This window comes from Corvus hawaiiensis, chromosome 1 (assembly GCF_020740725.1).
Source record: "Corvus hawaiiensis isolate bCorHaw1 chromosome 1, bCorHaw1.pri.cur, whole genome shotgun sequence".
NCBI classification, from domain to species: Eukaryota; Metazoa; Chordata; class Aves; order Passeriformes; family Corvidae; genus Corvus; species Corvus hawaiiensis.
Window position 1 is genome coordinate 55,426,496 of NC_063213.1, and position 20,926 is coordinate 55,447,421.

General features: G+C 40.9%; 1 protein-coding gene across 7 annotated transcripts in view; it reads right to left on the reverse strand.

Moving 5' to 3' along the window:
* Nucleotides 1-20,926, reverse strand: part of DYNC1I1 (dynein cytoplasmic 1 intermediate chain 1) — a 187,492-nt gene that overhangs the window by 127,515 nt on the left and 39,051 nt on the right. For 4 of the 7 annotated variants that reach the window (XM_048305144.1, XM_048305142.1, XM_048305163.1 and 1 more), the window contains exons 5-6: nt 20,224-20,283; nt 16,115-16,230 (exon numbers count right to left, since the gene is read on the reverse strand). In XM_048305144.1, coding sequence (XP_048161101.1) covers nt 16,115-16,230; nt 20,224-20,283 — 176 coding nt within the window. The remainder of the gene's footprint in view (nt 1-16,114; nt 16,231-20,223; nt 20,284-20,926) is intronic. The other 3 variants (XM_048305156.1, XM_048305177.1, XM_048305173.1) reach the window with 1 other exon arrangement.

Consider the following 20,926-nt stretch of genomic DNA (forward strand, 5'->3'; position numbering starts at 1 on the left):
TTCTTCAGCTTTTGATGCTCCTTCATCTCTTCAGCTCTTTGCATTCCACCAAGTGCCAAATGTCATATTTTTCAGCATTTTCTCCAAACACTTTTTCTGATTTAGCTTGTGACTGGTCTCCTCTCCAGTACCATTTTGTTTCTTCATCAGTTGGGGAAAAAAAAGATATGGTGATTTACTGTTGTTATTACTACTGGCTAAAATTTAGAAAATTGTGTTAAAGGTCAAAGGTGGATTCAACACGGAAATCCCCCTCCCAAGAGAACAGTCTTATCTCCAGGTCACCACCAGTTACTTGTTTTCCAGCTGATACACTGATTCCCCTGGAAAGCCTCCTCTTTTAGTCACCTTCCAATGAAATGGTATAAAAGGCTCTCACCACCTCAGTGAATTGACCAATGATATAAAAGGGTGATGCTGGTAGAGGGTGATTTTGTAACCAATTTTCTATCCAATTCCTCACAACTATTAGAACAAGACACATTATTTATGAAGATGCCTTTCAACATTCATCTCAGTTTTCCAGTCTCTGCAAAACCACTGGAAGTCTGTAGCCTCCATTGCAGACACTTCTCCAGGGATCACGCTACTCCCTGTAGAGATGTGAGTTGTTCCGAAGTCCTATTCCTCTGGTCCAAGACTTCTTGCTTCATTCATTCCCTCCCTGAGGAACTTGTTCAAGATTCTTGCACAACTGAGATCTCACCATCCAAAGAACCACAAAAATACAGCTCAGTATTTCAGTTTGGTCACACCCAGACTCAAGATTTTGGAAAGAAAGTGCTTAATGAAGAGCCTACCTCTTTTAGCAAGGGCTTACTTCTCAACTGAAGAAATACTGAGTGACAGCTTGCAGGAAAAGAACACAGGCCACTGTTCTTTTTAGAGAGCCTGAGTGAAAACCCTAACACACATGAGATTCAGAAGACTACGATTCCACTAACTCTAACCAGCCATGGGAATGACCCAGCTTGTTGCAGTGTCTCAGCATGTCTCATAAAATGCACTGAAACATTTGCTAACAAGGCTATCTGCATGTTATTGTTCATTTTTATTACAGCAGCACTAGGAGTGCCCATCAATATCAGGACCTTGTGCCTGGTACAGATGTCAGTGTGTTCACCAAAGGAGAACACATCAGTCAACTTTCTAGCCCCAACAGAAGCAGTCAAATAACAGGACCCTTTCATGTCAGTGTGCCATTTGTACAAACAGATGCTCAGCAGCACGGGTCATGAAAGCTAGCCCACAAGGACTGTTTCAAGGGGAAAAAAAAGATTCTTAAATTTATTCTAAGATTCGTATCTATGCATCCATGCCTGTGCATTTAACAATATACATAATTCACTTAAGTGTAAGAAACCTGCTTTTAAATACTTCACCACTGTGTCATGCCATGGAAACTACCTCAGGGCTACTAGGAAGGGGGTTCAAACATCCCTCTTATAAAACACATCATTATGCATTAGAGGAAACTTCATTCAACAGAGAAGAATGGCACACCAGCTGGAGGTGAACACCATAAACCACATAAAGTTTTAATTAAATTCATTAAAAATTCTTTGTCTCTCACTGTGTTTGGAGGCAGATAGAACCCTTTAACAATGGCCAGCACACAATCAGGTTTGTCAAAACTAATAATAATACAAAAGCATTTGCTTACCCTGGGACATTTTGAAAAAGTTTGAGTAACGGTATTATTTTTAATACGGGACATTTATAAATTATTGCAAGATGTGGCTGGTCTTGGAGCAGAGTTGCTGTTTCTATTCTTCACTGGATTGATAAAAGGTGTTAATAATAAAATGCACATTTTTAGCAGTTGCCAAAGTGAATCGACCTGGAATACAGGAAAGAAGCATATTATCCCCTTAAAATGTATATATATATATATATATATGTAATGTATACATTTAGTAGGGCCTGTTGCAATAAAACAAGGGGCAATGGCTTTAAACTAAAAGATATAAGGAAAAGTTTTTTCACAATGAGAGTGGTAAAACCCCGGAGCAGGTTGCCCAGAGAGGTGGCAGATGCCCCATCCCTGGAACCATTCAAGGTCAGGTTGCACAGCGTTCTAAGCACCCTGATATAGTTGAAAATATCCCATTGCAGGGGGATTGGATTAAATGACTTAAGTCCCTTCCAACCCAAACTATTCTATGATATATAAATGCATTTTTCATGATCGGTATTTCTTTACAGCATGTTTTCTATATTCTGTGCTGAAAAGTTTGAAAAACAAACACATTTCCTGCCCTTCAGAACTTGCAGTGCATCACAAAACAGGATACAACAAATGAGTGTTACAGCACCAGATCCCCTCCTGCAAACACATACATGCCTGATATCAGACAATCAAATATGTCAGGGGACTAATGATGAGCACAGAACATGCATAAACATTTGCAGGATTAAGCCTGCTAACAAGGGTAGAAGAGGATAGCTATTTGGTTGCCTGGCTCTTACGTAAATGACTTTGTTTTTCAAAGCTGGAAAGCCTTGCAAAATACTTTTGTATTTAATCAAATACAAATAAACTGATTCTACAGTGTACTGAAGGGCCTCACATGATGAGTCAGTGACAATGTCAGCTATTTAGGCTCATGGCAAGCACTTAATTTGGTCCCAGTCCAGGTCCCATTTTAGTCAGTGGGAGTCCTTTCCCTGATTGCAACATGAGCCTTTGTTACTAAATTATCTCAAGCTGATGAACTGCAAAACAGAAAAGGTACTTTTACTAACCTTTTCTAATCTAGATTCATTAAGGATAATAGTAAACTAGTACTAAGTAATTAAGTAATTAGATCTGAAAACATCCTCGCTGCATAGCTAATACATACGGCTTGGGTATTTATCCTTTATACTTCATCAAGACACTCTAATACAAGAAGCATCACAGGTCAAATGAACAGTCCCAAAACCTATGTGATATGGTTCAAGGTGATGAAAGAACAGATGAAAGCATATATTCCCCACGCTACACCTTAGTAAACAAAGTCGTGGTTTTGTCCATTTCATAGTCATGGTGCTATGATTTCTAGATCTAGAAATGTATCCACTTGATGCTCAGTACTCTTTGGGGCAGGGATTTTGAAGGGCTTTACTGTAAGGCATATGCCTTGGGCAAAATGTGACAGAAACATGCATTTAATGAACTACACAATACAAAAACTAGACTGATGTATCAAAATAAATGTTAGCACAAAAAGTGTAGTATTGAGTCTACACAATAAAGTCCTCTGAATAGTATGAAAACACTATTTAATTGAAGATATAAAAGAGCAAAGTAATTTTTCTATTTTTTCTCTATCCTATTGCCTTTATCAGCTGGGAAAGTGCTGTCCTCAATTACATAGGTTTCAGAGGAAAATAAGATGCCTGCTTTTTCACTTTTCTTTCACACAGGCACAAGAAGCAACTTCAAAGGGGAATAGCTAACAGATGAAGGAGATGAAGAAAAGAAATAGCAATAACAGCAGTCCCAGAACTGTATCAGGGGATGACAGTAAAACACTTCATAACGCACTTGCCCATATTCCCATCACAAAATGGTGGGAATTATCTAAACTCAATCATCTAAAAATGAAGGTTATAGTTTGAATGTATTGGCTAAGTTTTGTAAGTAATGGAGAAAGGCACAAATAGAAGGTAATTTTTCCAGTGTTATGATAAATACAACAGATAGGGTAAATTGCCTTCTGGGAGGTTCTGTCTCACTCTTTTGAGTATAGAAAGTTTATACAAACAGGCTGATATTCACACCATTGCTCTGAGCCCAAGGGTATCACTTGGCAGGTGGTGAGATCTTGTAGTGGTCAGCTTTATGTATGCATCCACGAGTATCTGTAAATCTACAGATACAATATAGATAGGTAATACATTATGTAAACATTGTATCTATAGCTGTACCTATAAGAAAATACTTAAATAACTATGTAAATATACCGGCAGCTTTTTAACACAGTTCTGTCCATAGAACAGAGAGACAAAAAGAGAAAAGAGAGACCAGATTCGTCTCCTGTCCTGTCTCTGCCTCCATCCTGTTACAACCTAGGAATGGCAGGACAGATGTTTCCCAAGCACACAGTGTCATATTGCACTTGTGCCTGCACACTCCACCCGAACTCTGTCCAAGGCATTCTTGAAAATGGAAGCTCACTCTTCACTAGACACCTTTTCATGACTGCACAAATGAGAGCCAGATGTAAATTTGTTGTATCTTTGCTTAAACAGCAACTCTTACATGCCTAAAATGTACATAAACATGCCTAACTCTTAGGAACCCTGCCTATTTGGAAATCCTGAATCCAAGCTTTCTGCAACACCCGATCTGGCAAAGAGGAAAAGGCAGATTACAAGAGATGCTTATTCCTAATCAGTACGAACTGTGAGCATGTTACAGCATACACAGTTCACATCTGGACCAAATTAACTAGTTCCACTGGTCTGGAAACTTGGGCACAGACTGAAGGACAGTCTGGGCGAGGGTCCATATCCCCCTCACAACACTATGTTGGCTTCAGCTCTTTCGGCCTCAATTATCCCCCCATGCGAATCCCAGCATGTCTCATGTCACAGGTAAGAAGTCTGTGAAACACATGCAGGAGGAGTTTGTGCTGTCTCATTGTGTAAGATGATGGCATGATAGGATAGCTACCACAGGACACTGTGAGCCTGACAAGAAGCAATATGGGCACAGCTAACTGCTCCAAGAGATTATGGGAGCTGAGATGACCCAACCCATACCATTTGGCACAGGCATCATGGACCATTCTGTAGGATCACCACCAGAAAGACATAGCCTGTGTAGCTGGCCTGACCAGAACCAAGCTCCTACCTCTGGTCCAGGCAAGCCACTACCACTTCTCAGAACTCTCAGCAATGGATCTCCTCCAGAGTAAGGTATCTATCACCAGATTTTCTACCACCAGAAAACACGAGAGGAACTCAAATTAGCCAAAAACTTCAAAATATTGCATCAGATCCATAGATGTCAAGGCAAAAACAGGATGACTGCTCTAGATACCCAGAAAAAAATTAGCCCTATGTTATGATGATAATGAACATTCAGCTATACTACCAAACACTATGCTTCTGGTTCCTGGTCCAATAAATAGCTCAACCCAGATCACCTAAGACTTTACTGGCTAAAGCATTTGCCTATTAGGCAAAGCGAAGACTTGATCCCAGACACATCGTAAAAGAAACGTGAATTTTGGCTAATTAGCTACCAATTTTTCTAAATATGGGTGTAAGCAACAAGATTTTTAGTGGTTTTTAGTGGTAGTGGGGGGAGGGTCTGCAGGGGTGGCTTCAATGAAAAGAGATCAGGAGCTGCCCTGTGCCAGACACACAGTTCCATACCACATCCACCACAGGACACAGCTGAAACATCTGCCATGCTGCTGGCACCTCTGGGAAAACATGTTCAAGAAAGAGCAAAACACCACATGGTAAAGAGAGAAATGAGGAAAAATAAGTGTGAGAAGCAGCCCTGGGAGCATCAAGGTGAGAGAAGAACAGGGAAAGGAGGTGCTCCAGTGGCCAGAGCAGATATTCTCCTGCAGCCCATGGAAAGGACCATACCAGAGCAGATACCCACACTGCAGCCCATGGAGGAACCCACACTGGGGCACGTGGATATTTTATGAAGGAACTGTGGTTTACGGAGAGCCCATGCTGGAACAGGTTTGTCCTGAAGAACTGCAGCCCATGGGGAAAACCCACACTGAAGCAGGAGGAGCTGCTATGAACTGATCACAACCTCCCAGACCCATCCGTCTGAGTCACTTGCAGTGGATGGGAGATAGAGGAGCCGGGAATGTAAGAATGAAATTGAGCCTGGGAAAAAGGAGAGGTAAAAGGTAATTCAATTTTGTCTTTGTTTCTCACCATCCAAATGTATTTAATTGGCAATAAACTAAATCCATTTCCCCCTGGCCGAGTTTGTTTAGCCCATGATGGCAACTGACAAGTAATCCCCACCAACTCATGAGCTCTTCCATCTTCCTTTCTCCCTCATCCTGTTCAGTAAGGGGGAGTAAGAGAGTGGCTGGACGGGCAACCAAAGTCAACCCACCATAAAAGTACACATCTCCCAGCATCCTTTTGTTAAGGTAACAGGTCAAAGCAATTTTGAGACTCCACTCTGGAACGTTGGTTTCAGCTGTGTTTTCAACCTGCACACTATCTGTGATGCAATACCAGCACAGAGAATTCTTCATGCAGTCACAAGCAAGATCTTCAGTGCTTTCTGTGTTTCATAGCAGATGAGTGGCTGTTTTGAGCATGTTGTTGCTGAGTAATTGGTGCCTAGGAGAGGAAGACTGAACATCTGAGTGGAGATGACAAGAAAGAAAACATGAAACAACCACGATTAAGGGCTAAAATTTCAAAAATTCTCCATTTGTGCAGTTGGGGCAAGACCTTCAAAGAAGTTCAACTCCAAACCAAGCAGTGAATTCTGAGAGTCCTCAAAACCCAACAGCTGCTACTGAGATCAGTGAGGCTATTCATAAATGCAGGGATCTGCTTGTGCCAATCACAGAGGAGCTGAACCCATACTGAGCTCAGATGTAAGAAACTCTACAAGACAATTGGGGTGAGGAAAAAAAATGAGTATCCACAGCAACAACATGCAATTACAGACTTAAAATAAGTATGAAGCTTCGTGGCTCAAGCTCAACACATTTTAGAAAAATAATGATTATGTTTTCACTTCCTGTGTGCATTAAATAGGGTATTAGCTTGCAGGAAGAGAGGGTGCTGGGTTGGAGGTTAATGGCTAGGACATACATCTGAAGTAATTGTGGCTCAGAGTGAATACATGCTAAGTTTATTTTAAATAAGATAGATGGGCAAGTGACAGCCAGGGTCTAGTTGAAAAGTGACATTATTTGTGGAGACAGTCTATTGTATTGCAGCAAAAGAGAATTCCATCTTCTATTAATAGCGGCCAGTGGGAATTCATGCTGAGACTTTTACTTTACTGACATGCCCATTTCATTAAAAGTTTCTTCATCCAGGTCCTTTCTTCAGTTTTCAGAGTAACTCTTGGTGTATGTGAGAGAGCAAAAGGATTCTCTGGAAAGGATCCAGCTACTACTGATTTTGAGCAGGGATTCTCAAGCACTACATACAGATGAGATCCACAGTTTGCCATTATACTAAATATAGCATGGCTTTACATGACCTTGGAGCAGCTCTCGGGAGGGAGAAGGGGGGCCTGGGGTGCCAGGTCTGGAGGGGTCTGCCCAGGTGCTGGGGTCAGAATGTGAGGACACACTTGGTGAACAAAGGCCCAGCTTGGGGTGCATCCCCATTCATCTTGAGGGCGGGCAGGAATGCGGGGTGTGCCAAAGTCTTCACTCGACCCAGCCCAGCCACTTGGCTCCCTCTCCAGTTAGTCTGAGGGCAAGCAGCTGACACTGCCCTAGCCAAGGCAGGTGGCCTCTCCTATGGAAATGAGCCAATTAAAGCAGACTATAGAGGGGCACAATAGGCCAGCTTCTCAGGCTGAGGCTCAGCTATAGAATTGAAGATAGAGAGGTGCTGAACAGGAGAATTTTCAGCTGCGTAATTTTTGACCCAGTACATTAGTACTGTGGGTTAGAACAGAGGAGGGGATTTTGGCATGTGAATCTTTTCTATTTCTTAGAGTCCAAGTGCCAAGGATCAAACTGAGAAGTGTGAAGTAACCAAGCAGTTTTCTGTACATCTTTTTAACACCACTAATGAAGGCCTTTCCACATTATGGGCTGTGTCTATTTCAGCCCTTATTTTGTATCTACTTACAGGATTAGAAAGAATAAGTGCTAATTAGAGCACTGAGGGTTAATAACTGCTACTTCTGCAATGCACATTTTTCTTAATCTTGTCTTTAATTCTAGTGGAGATTGGTCCATATTACAAAGCCAGAATTTGCCAAAGGTTACTAAACATATAATAGAAGGTGCTGGGTATTAGTTTTCTTGTATATACTGAATAGGCATCACCCATTAGTCTAAAGAAGGAATTACAGGAATGGCAGGAAAAAGCATGCTTTGTTTCTGAAGAAAACAAAAAGCCATGTCTTCATTGTTCTGTTGGAAGCAGTGTTAACCTGAATTTCACCCTTTTTACATTTTCAGGTCTGAACCTTCTCATTTGAGCATTGTAATATGTATACACATTGCTAATTCAAAGCATATTCAAACACTACTGAAATGATACACAATGTGATAACTAGGAACACATGAAAACAGCAAATAGAGAAAAATTTGCCACTGTCATTCCACTGAGTGTTGACTGGGGAAATCATGGTACTGTTCATTAGTGAGACACTTTCCTCATTCTCATGTTAAAGCCAAGTTGCAACATACTACAAGTCATATATTTGCAAATAAGGTTAGAACTATTTTGTTGCTTGAGGGGAACATTTAACAAATCAGCTCAATTCAGCAGTTCTTCATGTGTAGAACATGGCCAGGATCTTTTCCAGAGAAGAAAGACTTAGAGGAAGGTTTTCATTTCCAGCCAACAAAGAATTCAATTTGCATACAGGTGTTACAGGGCATCTCTCTGAACTCATGGATCGCTGCTAGTTTCAGACGTCAGGACACAGAGATGGGTCAAAGGCACTGTGAGATGACTTGCAGCTAGTCAAAGGAGTCTGAGGTCAGGGCTCTTAACATCAGCTCTCTTGTTTTCCATCATGCGACACCAGATGTACCAGGATCTCATTCAATTACGTTATTTCCCACTGCAACTAAAGGAGAAGGTTGGTTTCTGCACAAGGAGATTGACTACAACGCTTTTTGGGTTATTCTTGGAGAGAACAGCTTCCCATCTCTGGGTGCAGGATGGGATCCACTTGCTTAAAAGCTCAGAGCAAAGATCACCCATTAGAATTGAGAAGGCGCAAGGAGGGCTGGCACAGCATGATCCTTCCCCATGTCTGCAAAGGCTCTGAAGCAGTACTGCTTCCATTCACAGAAGAAAACTGCACAACATACTCCCTTCCAAGGCAGCACAGGCCAAAAAAATGGGTCCTTGTTTCACGCGAAAGACAGTTAAGCTTTGGTTTGTTCCTCATCTTCTGTTGCCTGAACGGTTTAGAGAAGGCATAGTTCAGCTGTGACACGTCTCTACCCTCATAAAGAATTACTATATACACTTTCTTGGCCTGCATTTAATGCAGAGGCACCTTGTGCAAAAGAAACTAGAGTCTGCAGAAGGTCAGGGACACTTTGGAGCAGGAAACTCCTATGTGTATGTGCCTGGTTTTCAGGAGGCCTGCCCAAGATTTTGTTAAGATTGTGTAGGAACTGCAAAGAGTCAAGTTACTTGATCCCTGTGTAATGAAATGATCAGGGAAAAAGTCTAAGATCTCTAAAGAGTTTTCTTTCTTCAGACCTCCAACTGTGTGACCAGAGGCAATCTTCTCTCTGTTAAACCAGTTCTTAGGAGATAATTCCCTGAGAATTACCGATGCTTAATAAATTGTCAGATCTGCTTGTTCAAAACAGTTTAGCATTCAAAGGGCTCTCTGCATAAGACCATCTGAAAACCACCGTGAGTATAAGAAAAGCCTTTCTCCAGAAGTCTTTAGAGAAAACCTGGAAGGAGAAACAGGGAATGGGAGCAAATACTGAAGCAATGATTGCTGATTAATATACTGTTAGGCCACCTTTTAGAAATGGACTGGGACTGTCTTGCAGAAATGCTGTTTGATCCCAAGCCTGTTAAATATTTAAGGAGAACAGACATTTGATGTCCCCTTCTGCACTCAAACACCGAAGTATCCATGACCAGACTGTGGCCTCTTCATTATTCCTCCAAGAAGAAATCCTTGCAAGTGTGAAATGTATTTTTCTGCACAACAAAACCCAGAGAAACTAATTTCTTAAGCCAAGTCCTTATTCTAATTCTGTACCACATAAAATTATCATGAGCCACCTGGTGAAGAAAGCCTTCAGAGGCACATACCCAATGTCTGCAGCTTGCCAGGAGTGGAATACAGACCCACCACACCTGGTAGCTGGCTGTTGTGGCTGTTCTGGAATATATGTATTGTAACAAATTGTACTTTACTAATTGTACTTCAATAAGGGATTGGAATAACAAGGGATTGCACCTGATTTCACAAGTGTATTATTGCCCTGGATACCTATGACTGATTTTTAAAAGTTTTTTAACTTTCCTAAATAATATATATTTTCCCCCCAATTTCTGTGTAACGCCTTGGTCTCTTCTCACACTTCTTTAAACAGCACTTGCATTCATACATCTCAGTCACACAACTCAAGCACCTTCTGTTAACTATAATTCTTGCCTCAGACAAAAGATCGGGCCAGCGTTTTTCCACAGATCACTCCAGCATCCCTGCATCCCTCCCTGCCAGCATCCCTGGGGCGCGGCGCGGCGCTTCACCACCAGAGTGCGCTGCCTGAATGCCTTTGAAAGATTTTCATGTCGCATTTAAAATCAGAAAAAAAAATCCACCTTGAAAACCTTGTTATTTAGAAAAGGAGATGCGGTTGTGGCATGAAAGAAGAGGAATTATTGAAAGACTGCTATACAATGTAATGCCTCATATCTTTGCACCACTTCATTCTAGTCTCATCCAATCTTGTACAGTCTGGTACAACAGTACAAATTAAGCTTTGTTCATTTAATCAAACAAAGCCGTCTTGAATCAGAGTGCTTATGCCAGCTATTGGGATCCACAGTACAATTCTGATGGCCCGCAGTTTGAGAAGAAAAGGCAAAATGGATTTTTATAGCTAACTAAGAACACCTAATGATACATGATACCGCTTAAGATAGAGCATAATATTTTACAAAATTACAAAAAATTATTTCAAAATTAGTGTCCATTCATACTAATACTAAGGCCCTGTCTCTTTAAAAACATAACTTCTGCTTTAACACTGATTCTTTAGGTTGTCTTCTCTTTTTAATAGTGATTTCTATCCTAGTTTTGCTTTTCAGCACCTCCTTTTGTTTACAACAGAAGGTCTTTGCTTTCCCCTTAGTTATGTCCAATGCCTTTCCATGACACATCATCATGTATCCTGACACAGATGTTGCGTGCATGGTAATGCACAAATGTGCATCTGCGTTTCCCATTAAATGAGGGGTTCAGAGCTATTCTTGCATCCAGACTCATCCTTTTCAGACTGGAGCTGAGCTTACAATTCTCTGGAAGAGAAAAGCCAAAGTAAGCTCTTTAACTTAAAGCCCAGCTTCTGATCCGTGAGCTCTAGGCAGATTGGCCATAGGAAAGCTTAAGTATGATCTCACTTAGTTCCAGGACTGGCTTTTCCAAAGTACAGCATACATTCACAAAGCTAGAGCTGAGCTACAGTCAGGCACGGCAAGGCACAACAGGACTGGGGCAGAGTTTGCTGTGCTAGAGGTCTGCTGCACAGCATCATAAAGACCGTAACACCAAGTATAAATACATTTATCTATGGATTTTATCATGGAAATGATAAAATTCCAGAGGCCTGACTTGTTTTCACGGCACTGGGGCTTGGCAGTCCCAGCCAGATAACTTCCCATCCAATTATCAAAACTCGAAGTAGGACACAGGCCTCACCGAATGCCAATGTATCACTCTTCTAGACACATGCACTTTACTCAATAACAAGAAACCTAAATTAATATGGCTATATTAAGTGCTCTGTTACCAAGTTTGTCAGTGAAGAACTAGTCCATGCAATCAGTGGCACCTACAGAATTTTGGTTCACCCTACAGTAGACACTTAACATTTGGTATCACACACAGATACCCAAACTCATGTGTCTCATGAGTCTGAGTGTGAGCAGAACTCCCCTCTCTTCCCTCAGTGCTTTAAAAAAGGTAACTTTCAGGAACCTTAGTTCAGAGAATTACACTGTCAGACACATGCAGAACCCAACCCAGCCTCTGGAGCCCCACCTCCGTTTTGCCACTTCATTGCAGCCTACTTCCAGATGGAGTAGAGAGTTTATTTTTCTTCTTTCTCTAATAGTCAAAATACCCTTAGTGTTTGAAAACAGCACATAAACAGATGGATCACAGATCTCAATTGTGTTCTTTTCCAGAACTGGGCTACATTTGTGATGTAAGATGAGGTTATCCTGCTCAGGAGGTGAGTATGGCATATAATTTGTTTTCCCCACATGAACAAACACCTGTTGAAGATGATAAACTGATGAAGTGCACACAACCTCCACTGTTCTAGAGAGTCAGATCTTCTCTTGTACACAGGACCTACTCTTTCAGGAATGCATTTCTGACTAACCTATTTGCAGTGACAGTCTGTCAAGCCGGAATGTGAGAACATCTCATTTTACTGATGAAGTAGTTTCTACTTCACAAAAGAAGAATAACAACACTCCTGACACTGGACAGCAAAGCCAGAAGGCTCACAGACTTTCTCCTTCTTGCAGCCCTTGGTTTCTGAGGGGACCCAGATCAGAGGAGTACCTTCCTTCTCTGAGATTTTACCTCCTGGCCCATTAAAGAGCAGAACAGTATGCTGGAGATGAGGCAGGCATCTAGCAGAGCCTGAACATGCGGACTGTTTTCCTATCTGAAAAGTTGGGTTGCAGGCAGTCATACAGAGCTTCTTCCACTGCTGCACAGCAGTGAGGGATCTGTCCTGGGCAGAGGCCAGGCTGTGGCTTTTCTCTTTTCTCCTAGGTGCACCTTCAGCAAACAGCAGGTCTGAAGGGCTTTGGAGGGTCCAATCATTGAAGGCTACATGGGGCTGACACTCCTGAGGTGATGTGAGAGTCTCTGCACAGTGGAGGAAGGGTCCCAGAGACCTCTCAAAAAAGATTTGGCATTGTCTAGGTCTTAATCAACTCCAGAATGGAAAAAGCAGCACAAGCAAAATGTCTCTCAATGCCTACAAATACCTAAATTCAAGTTCAATTTTGCAGGAGGATGGGGAAAGTAAAGAGCACATTTTTTTCTCAGGCTCCAGAGCCAAGATCTGTGTGTTTTTGAAGTCATCCTACAAGGAAGAAAAGAAAAGGCTGAAGCTGACTGTGACCTAAATAAAGCAAAAGAATTATGTACTTGTGATCAAAGGACTGAATGATGCATATACACATCTCCCTAAATAATAAAGTTGGTGGGGGAAATGACATGCCATTATTCCTCTGAAATAAAGCAAATTACCTGTTCTGAAAAGAGGAGTTAATCTGTTTTTTATACAGTGAAGAATAATGCCACACTACTTCTTCTAAAATTAGCAGCTGACAAGCTGAGACTTCAAGTGAACATAGCATCTGGCTCTCTGGCACCACATGGACTTACCAGAGTGAACCCTTCCTTTTCCAGTTTTATAAGGTTTGTTGGGCAATAGCCATTACCACAAAGAACATCCACTAAGCTCCAGACAGCAGTAGGTTTAAAGTACCTCAGAGTTTCTTTCTTGCTCTCTAGAGAAGCAAATGCAGAAAACATGATAAGGATATTTTGAAAAAAGCTGAAGAATACTGAATGGACTCAAAGTCCTCTTTTCACCCATCTTTCCAACCAGCTGTACCCTTCATTAGTTGTCTTCCAAAGAAGAAGCAAGCATGGGACAATCTCATCCTAAAATTCTGCATTTTGACATTTCCAGTATTTAAGGCAGGCAGTGAAAAGTGTGAATTCCGAATGCTGAAGTCAGACTCATCCAATTAAATAAGAAGTTTCTTATTTTCTATTCTCAAACTCTAAGGCTTCAGATGCTGAATAACTGAGCCCATAACTGTAGTAATGACTGAATAATTTATCTTGAAAAGATAATGGCTATGTTTTATCACATGAATGCATAGAAACAGTGTAAAGACTTCTTCTCTAAGCTGCTCTCCTGAGGAATTTCTCTCTGCTGCTCATCTTTAGAGTGACAGTATGAAGGGCTCAGCATTCATAGAGAGGCTTGGGAGATTGAAAACCTGAGAATTTATTTCCATCAGACCTGGGAGACCAAAACCACAGGGCTTATTTACCCCCTAGAGAATTTCCAATTAAATAGCTTTTCAATGGAATAACCAAACTTTCCTGAATCTCCTTTACTGATGCACAGCCATAATCATATCCAAGTTATGTGCAGAGAATTCCCTAGCAGCAGATTGGAAAGAAAATATAAGTTACGCTTTCTCTTCCTCACACACCTGAAGGAAGTGATTGGATGATATTTTCTCTGTGTTTTAACATGTATTGCTGATGTTTCTTCCTTCGCTGTGATGACACAGAGAATAGGAAAAATAACAAATCCAGTCACCAAAACCACATATTTGACCTCTTCCATCACAGTTTTGGCCCAGGCAGCTTAAAGTGCATGATATTTTATGTTTCCACTTATCTTTGTTCACACAAATGAGGAACAAGTGACTTTCCTCTGTGCTGGGAGGACCATTTCAAACCACACTGCCTCTCTGCTCATTGTCCTGAATGCCAGGCTCCACAGCATCATGCTGCTGTTTGCGGATTTTTTCCTTGAAGGGTAGGAGATTGTCATCTTGTCTAGCCAAGAAAAGGATTTTGTAATAGTTCAAGAGCTCCTTGGGAAAAAAGCAAGAAGATCTTACTGAAAGAAGATGCTTCCTCAAGTGAGGCTGTCCTGTTCAGAAAGACAGGTCAGCTCATGAGTGCTGGAGTTGCTGAGGGACGCAAACACAAAGCCATGTCTTAAATTTCCCAAATCCATAGGTTCTTGCATTGGATAAAGGCCACGTGTCAGAGAGGAAGGACACCCTCTGCATCTGATCTAACAACGAACTCATGGTAATGCTCTGGGGTTGAGCATTAACTGGTCTTAATCAAGGAAGACAAGGACTCAGGGGCTTTTCTTGAGGCTTCAGCAGCCCACAGAGAGAGGAGCAGAGATGAGCTGGGCTGATCCAGGGAGGCTTCTGAGACAGCATTCAGCAGCCCACAGAGAGAGGAGCAGAGATGAGCTGGGCTGATCCAGGGAGGCTTCTGAGACAGCATCTTCCTATGAGCAGGCAAAGCGCTCTGGACACACTGCTCAAGGACCATCATCCAAGCAAAAGGGCTGTCTGTGTTTGAAGGTACTATTTCAGTCCACAGATGACCAGAGTAAACTTGTGCTCCAGGATAGCAGAATCTGAGCATCTAGCTCAGCAGTTTCTATTTCTGGTCCCTAAGGCAGCTGCCTTCCTAATGCAGACCTGGTAACCCAGTTGCAGAAGAAAGCTAGCTATGTTTTTCACTCTGTTTTCCCTGACAGTAACTTATATTTAGACAGATTTACCACCACCACCACCACATTTTGAACCTACTTGAGTGTTTTTCTTCTCTGAATGAAGCTTGGTAAAGTTCTACACTATCTTCGGCAGAAAATTACTTGGTTGTTGAACTTTTCTTGATCCTTCATTGTTAACAGTAAAAATTATGGTCAAGACTGATATGAGCTTTTCCTCTTCTATCTGCTTTGTTCTAGTGCATAAACAACATCAGGCTAATGTACAGTTTTGCTTTCAGTTTAAATGGCACCACTGACCTGCGTTCAGCATCCTGCAGTACAGCACTGGCAGATCAGCACCCCCCTGACACTCTGTGTATTTACTTATCAACGGGAGAGCCAAACAGCCAACAAACAGCTCCATGAGTACAGATGCCAGCATGGTGTCAGCAGAGAGAAAGTAGGACTGTCCATATCAGAGTATGCAAACCTCCTTTTTCAGTACATGGAGCTAAGCTGCAACTTCTCCCTAAGCTTCACCTACAGCAGGGGGACACAATTACAATGACCAAACAACTGAGGGCAACTTTCCAACACTGCCTCTTTACAAAGCACAGAATTAATAACTTCCTTGAGAAAGCAAAAAAAAATCGAAGCACTATTTTAACTACATTCATAATGATTTATTTGGAAAAATGTTCTCATTAAACTTCTATCTGAGCACAACCCATTGTAAGTCAGAAGTAGTTTGGTTCCACCTGCATTTAAAGTGATTTTTATAACTCTTGTCATCAGAACAGCCATTAATCACATAAACAACACCTGGCTTGCAGAAAATACATGATAAGCAGCCATGTTATGACTTACTATTATTTTTATTACATTCTTTAACTCAAATGCAAATTTTCTATTAATTTTTTTTAAAAAACTGTAAATCTTACCTTCAGATTGATGCGTGGCAAGAGGTGTCTGCGTCTCCTTGGAGTATGATACCACCTCCCGAGGTAAGAAATCAACTTGGGTAATCTTTGACACCCCTAGTTTGTGCAGTCTGCGTCTAAGGTGGAATACACGACATCAAAAGGTTAGTCATGTTAAATGTAAATCAGCAGCAGGAACAAATGTTTGCTGTTATGAACAAGAGAAAAAAATACTTCAGTGTTTGTTAAGATGATACACAACACAGTATGCATGAGAAGTACCATACTGCAGTGAAGAAAATTAACCTGGGAACCATTTGCCATAATAAAGTACAGTTCTTGAACCTCTAGATCATGCTGCTGAGAGGGATTGTAAATGGGAGAGAGAAATGGCCTGCTTGTGCCCCTCTTAACTGCAACAAAATTCTCTTTCATACCATCATTACTATGATGTTCTGCCTGCTCAAAGGAGTTCATCCTCAGCCTGGGATACAGAGTTGTGGAAAGGGAACAGTGGTGTTTAAACCAGGATGGATTAGGACTGCCAAATGTTCAGCTAGGCGCAGTAACAGAGTCTTTAACTGGCAAGGTGGGTAATTTCTATAAAGAAGGAGATTCTCCCTTCCACAGAAGTCATTAATAGTGGCATTGATGTAGGTTTATGATTAGTGGAGTCTTAAAGCTAGGGCTGGAGGAGAGCTAAAACACAACCAGAGCAGGGCCACTACAGCCTTCTGTTTTGTCTACTTCCCTTACTTTAAATAAACCATATGAAATAAAACAGGGAAGCAAGCTAACTGTAAGTGAAAAAGAAGAGAGGCAGCTGAGCATGGTCATGAACACTTTTAGTTCTCAGAGTTCATTCAGCAGGGAGGGAAAAAATCAGTTTATTTCCTGAATATTATTTGACTCACTGCAGGGAGTGAAGAATATACAAATGGTTACTTGGAAGTGTTTTACTGGAAAAAATGCCAATTTTCAGCAGAGAAAAGAATGCAAATGTAATAAACAAATGAACTAAGTAAGACCAGTTACCTATATCAACAAGTGTGAGCATGCTTGTGCATTTATGGGGAAATAAATTCCTGGACACAATGTTTCTCAACTTGTCACATTATTGAAGAGAACAATTTGGAAAAGCAGAAAATTCTTACACATTATCCATATCCTCTTCATTTTCCAGATTGCCAGAACAACAGGAATCAAAGGGGTTCTGATCTAATTAATTTACAGTGGTTTAGGTATTCAATTAAGATTGATGTCTGAAAGGAAATGCGAGTCTCAAAAGGAAACTGACATCACTGGGTAGCACCTACTGAAGTTTTCAGCTGATTAACGCTACATCAGCTGTATTTTTTCTAATCTATTTTACTGCCGGAGTTGTTATTAAACTGACTGCAACTAGATTCAGCAGGTAATCAGTACAAATCAGCTGTATTGTGTAACAAACCACTAGAGCAGAAACAGTTGTAGCTCTGAGTCTTTCCTCTTTTCAAAGAAGAAAAATTAACAAGTCTCCCTCCTTACAACCATCTCTGACTTTGCCAATATGAACAAAATCCTACAATTGTCCAAAAATTCTACAGAAAAACTTCTACCTCATTACTGGGGGCAGAAAAGTTTCTTCGGCTAGCAGAGGTTTCAGTAGTTTGACATTTTTGTAGGTGCTTTAACTTAGGGTCCCTGTGAATTCAATCTTTCATAAGTATCTCACCCCAGACAACTCTCATGTGCTTTTGCCTCCCTCAGCACCAGATGTGCAATCTCTGTTGCCTGCTTGGTCAGTTTGACTTCCCTACGTAACCAGTCCCCTACTGCCCCAGGCTACTCTTCCCATTTACTGAGGTTCTTAAGCCTTTGCATTGAAAGAGTCTCTTGACAGTGGTCTTGGTTAAGTATAATCCCTAATTAATTGTCTAATCTGGACCTAATTAGAACCTCACCTAATTCTAAAACAGCTTCACATGAGGTCACTCCGTATCTCCTGGACTGCCTGAGGATGGGGAACATGACCCTAACAGAGAGCAGGATTTAACCCCTAGCTGGGTGTATTGAGCCTCTTTGCACACTGTATCCCAGAAGTGAGCTACTTCCCACAGCACTGTGCTGAGACAACGTGTGGAATTTTTCATCTAAAACACTTCCAATTCAGGAATTGCTGGTGCCTGTACAAATGCCTTGTGCCACCCATATTCTGGTAATCACTGCTGAAGACTGGGAGGTCTTTCTTTATCTGAAGGAACACGATCTACTGATTGCTTTTTGCCTGTGTCAAGCCACCTCTAATGGTTCTCATGTTACTAAAAGTTGGCCTAGCCTTTGGTCCCAAGCACTTACGGACAACTGGAGCATCCTTTCAGTATCTGGACTCCACCAGATATGGGCTGTAATGTTCTAGTCTCTAGTTCTTTTTAGGGCAACACTAAATGGTCTATTGTTTTCCCATCCCCATTTTTCATCTGAGATGCTCATAATTCTCATAAATTCAATGAATATTCATCTTAAAGAGTACATAAGCTTGGAAAGATTCCTTTCCAAACTGCCAATGGGATGTCAGTAGGAGGATAGTGACTAAAACCCAGGCATTAAAATTGGTTCTTCTGTCCACAGGTATCACAAGAAAGATATATCTGCTAGAAGTGTTTTGCTATACACATCATTTAATTGCTGACTGCAGGATTTCTCTTGCATTGGTTTTGTTGGGGTTTTTTTTGCCCTAGTCTCAGGACACCAGAGGGAAGTTTAACTCTGCCTTAGGTTTGAAGACAGTTTTCTTTCAAAAGGGGCAGGACTTTCATTAAAATGTACGCCTGTGGATTTGCTCTTTGGCATGCCTCTTTTCTGTCTTTGCACTGACCACTCATAAATGATTGAAGTCCTGTAGCTACATACAGGGTTATCTTTTCACGAGTCAAATAAAGGAACTTGCTTTGCACAGCTGTTTGAGAAACCTTGCTCCTAGGAGTGCTTATCTTTTAATCCAAACTTCTGTAAAAAAAGCAGCTGGGATTTCTAAAAGGTTTCTGTAGGTTAAAATAGCTCAAAAAACTCTACCTTTTTGGTACAGCCCAGTCAGAGCTGCAGAACTGTGACCTATTTGAAGTCACACTCACATGAAAAACTACAAATATTCCTAGGAGTTCTGGATATGGAGAAATATATTTGTTTAGAAAGCTCCCTGGATATTTTCCTTCCGATCTTTCCTAGTGAATAGACCCAACACACCTAACTGCAGCTGGGAGCACTGTCAATCAGCAGCTAAAGGGAAGCTGTTGTTTTTCTTACAGAATGCTGAATGAAGTAGCACATGAACAAATAAAAGCACAAGACACTTGCTTGGAGACTCAAAACAACCCCCTAAGTTCTTTGGGAGAGCAAATTTTTCAGTGTAGTGATTTGGTTTTGCCTATGACTCATGCTCTGAAGAACTTGAGGTACTGCTACCTATCCTTTTAGAGGAACAGTTTATCCTGAATACCTCTGCAGGCAAGCATTTCTACATTATCTAAATTAACTATTTTTTTCACTTGTATGGCATAAAGAAGTTCCATCCCAAACTATGAAATATTAATTTTAGTTCTATTACAATTTTAGAAAAGTTTGATAGGCCTGAACTTAACTAAGATGCCAATTATTCTTGGACTATGATCATACTTAAATGCCCAATTTTAAATGCATACACAGCTCCTAAGAGAAAAGGGGACATCATTACTGCATGTGGAAACAGCATAACTATAGCAGGCAGAAAGGAAGGGCAAAAGTATCTTGCAAATGATTCAGAGAGAACAGTCTGAATCAACAGGTACAAACAAAATCAATGTAACTATACATGCACATATATGCCACAATAATAACATTTCATCTGAAATGAAATAGTTATTTGTATTGTGTTTCAGGCAACAGAAACAGCAATTTATCTTTTCATAAGCTTGTTTAAATAGTTGGGGTTTTTTTTCCACAAAGATGAATTTGCTGAAGCTTCTTATTTATGAAACTAAAAAAAGGAAACTTAAATTATGGTCTTTTTGAGTCAAAAAAGCAAATGAAAATCACATACAACCAGCTCAACTAGGAAGCATTTTCAACACAATTCTTGCAAAGAAATGATAACAAAAAGAGCTGACATATACCCAAGTTCAGAGTCAGACTGGAGTTGCAGCACTGAGGGGTCTGTGTCCCATTGCAAGGTCCTAGGGTGGTAATCAGCCGTGCAGCGTGAAGGGGAGGGAAAAAAAGAACACACAGAATTAACTGAAAGGATGAACAAAACCCCATCTCCTTAGTTACATGCTCTATGTAGTACATTCAACCTCCAAGTGCAAGCAACAGACACCGTATGTCAAACAAGGTTTGTACACCAAACTGAGACAGGGCAGGAAATTTATTAAAATTGCATATTATTGATAAACAAAGGAAAGAAGCTGGATTTCCTGTCACATATTGATTAATGAGACATGGGGTGGTTTTTTCTTCCTTTTCCTGAAAAATTTCTAACTCTTTAACTCAGGTTGATGGATTCACAACAATCTGTAAAATCTGCAGGCACAATTTATTTATGTTTTTGTTATAAGGTAGACTGAGAATTTGCCATGAACTCCACTGAAGAGTTTATCCCTCCACACACTCCTGAGACAGACAGTAATCCATCCTGTACAACACTGCTCTGGGCATGAAAATCACGTAGTGCATATAACAAACAGCACACTGATACCAGCTCTGACATACTCTGAGGGCATCTGGGACAAACAAATAAATACTTCTTCTTTTCCTCCAGATAAAATTCCTGGGGAAGAGGGCAATAATACATCTGGGAAAATCAGTTCTATTACAATC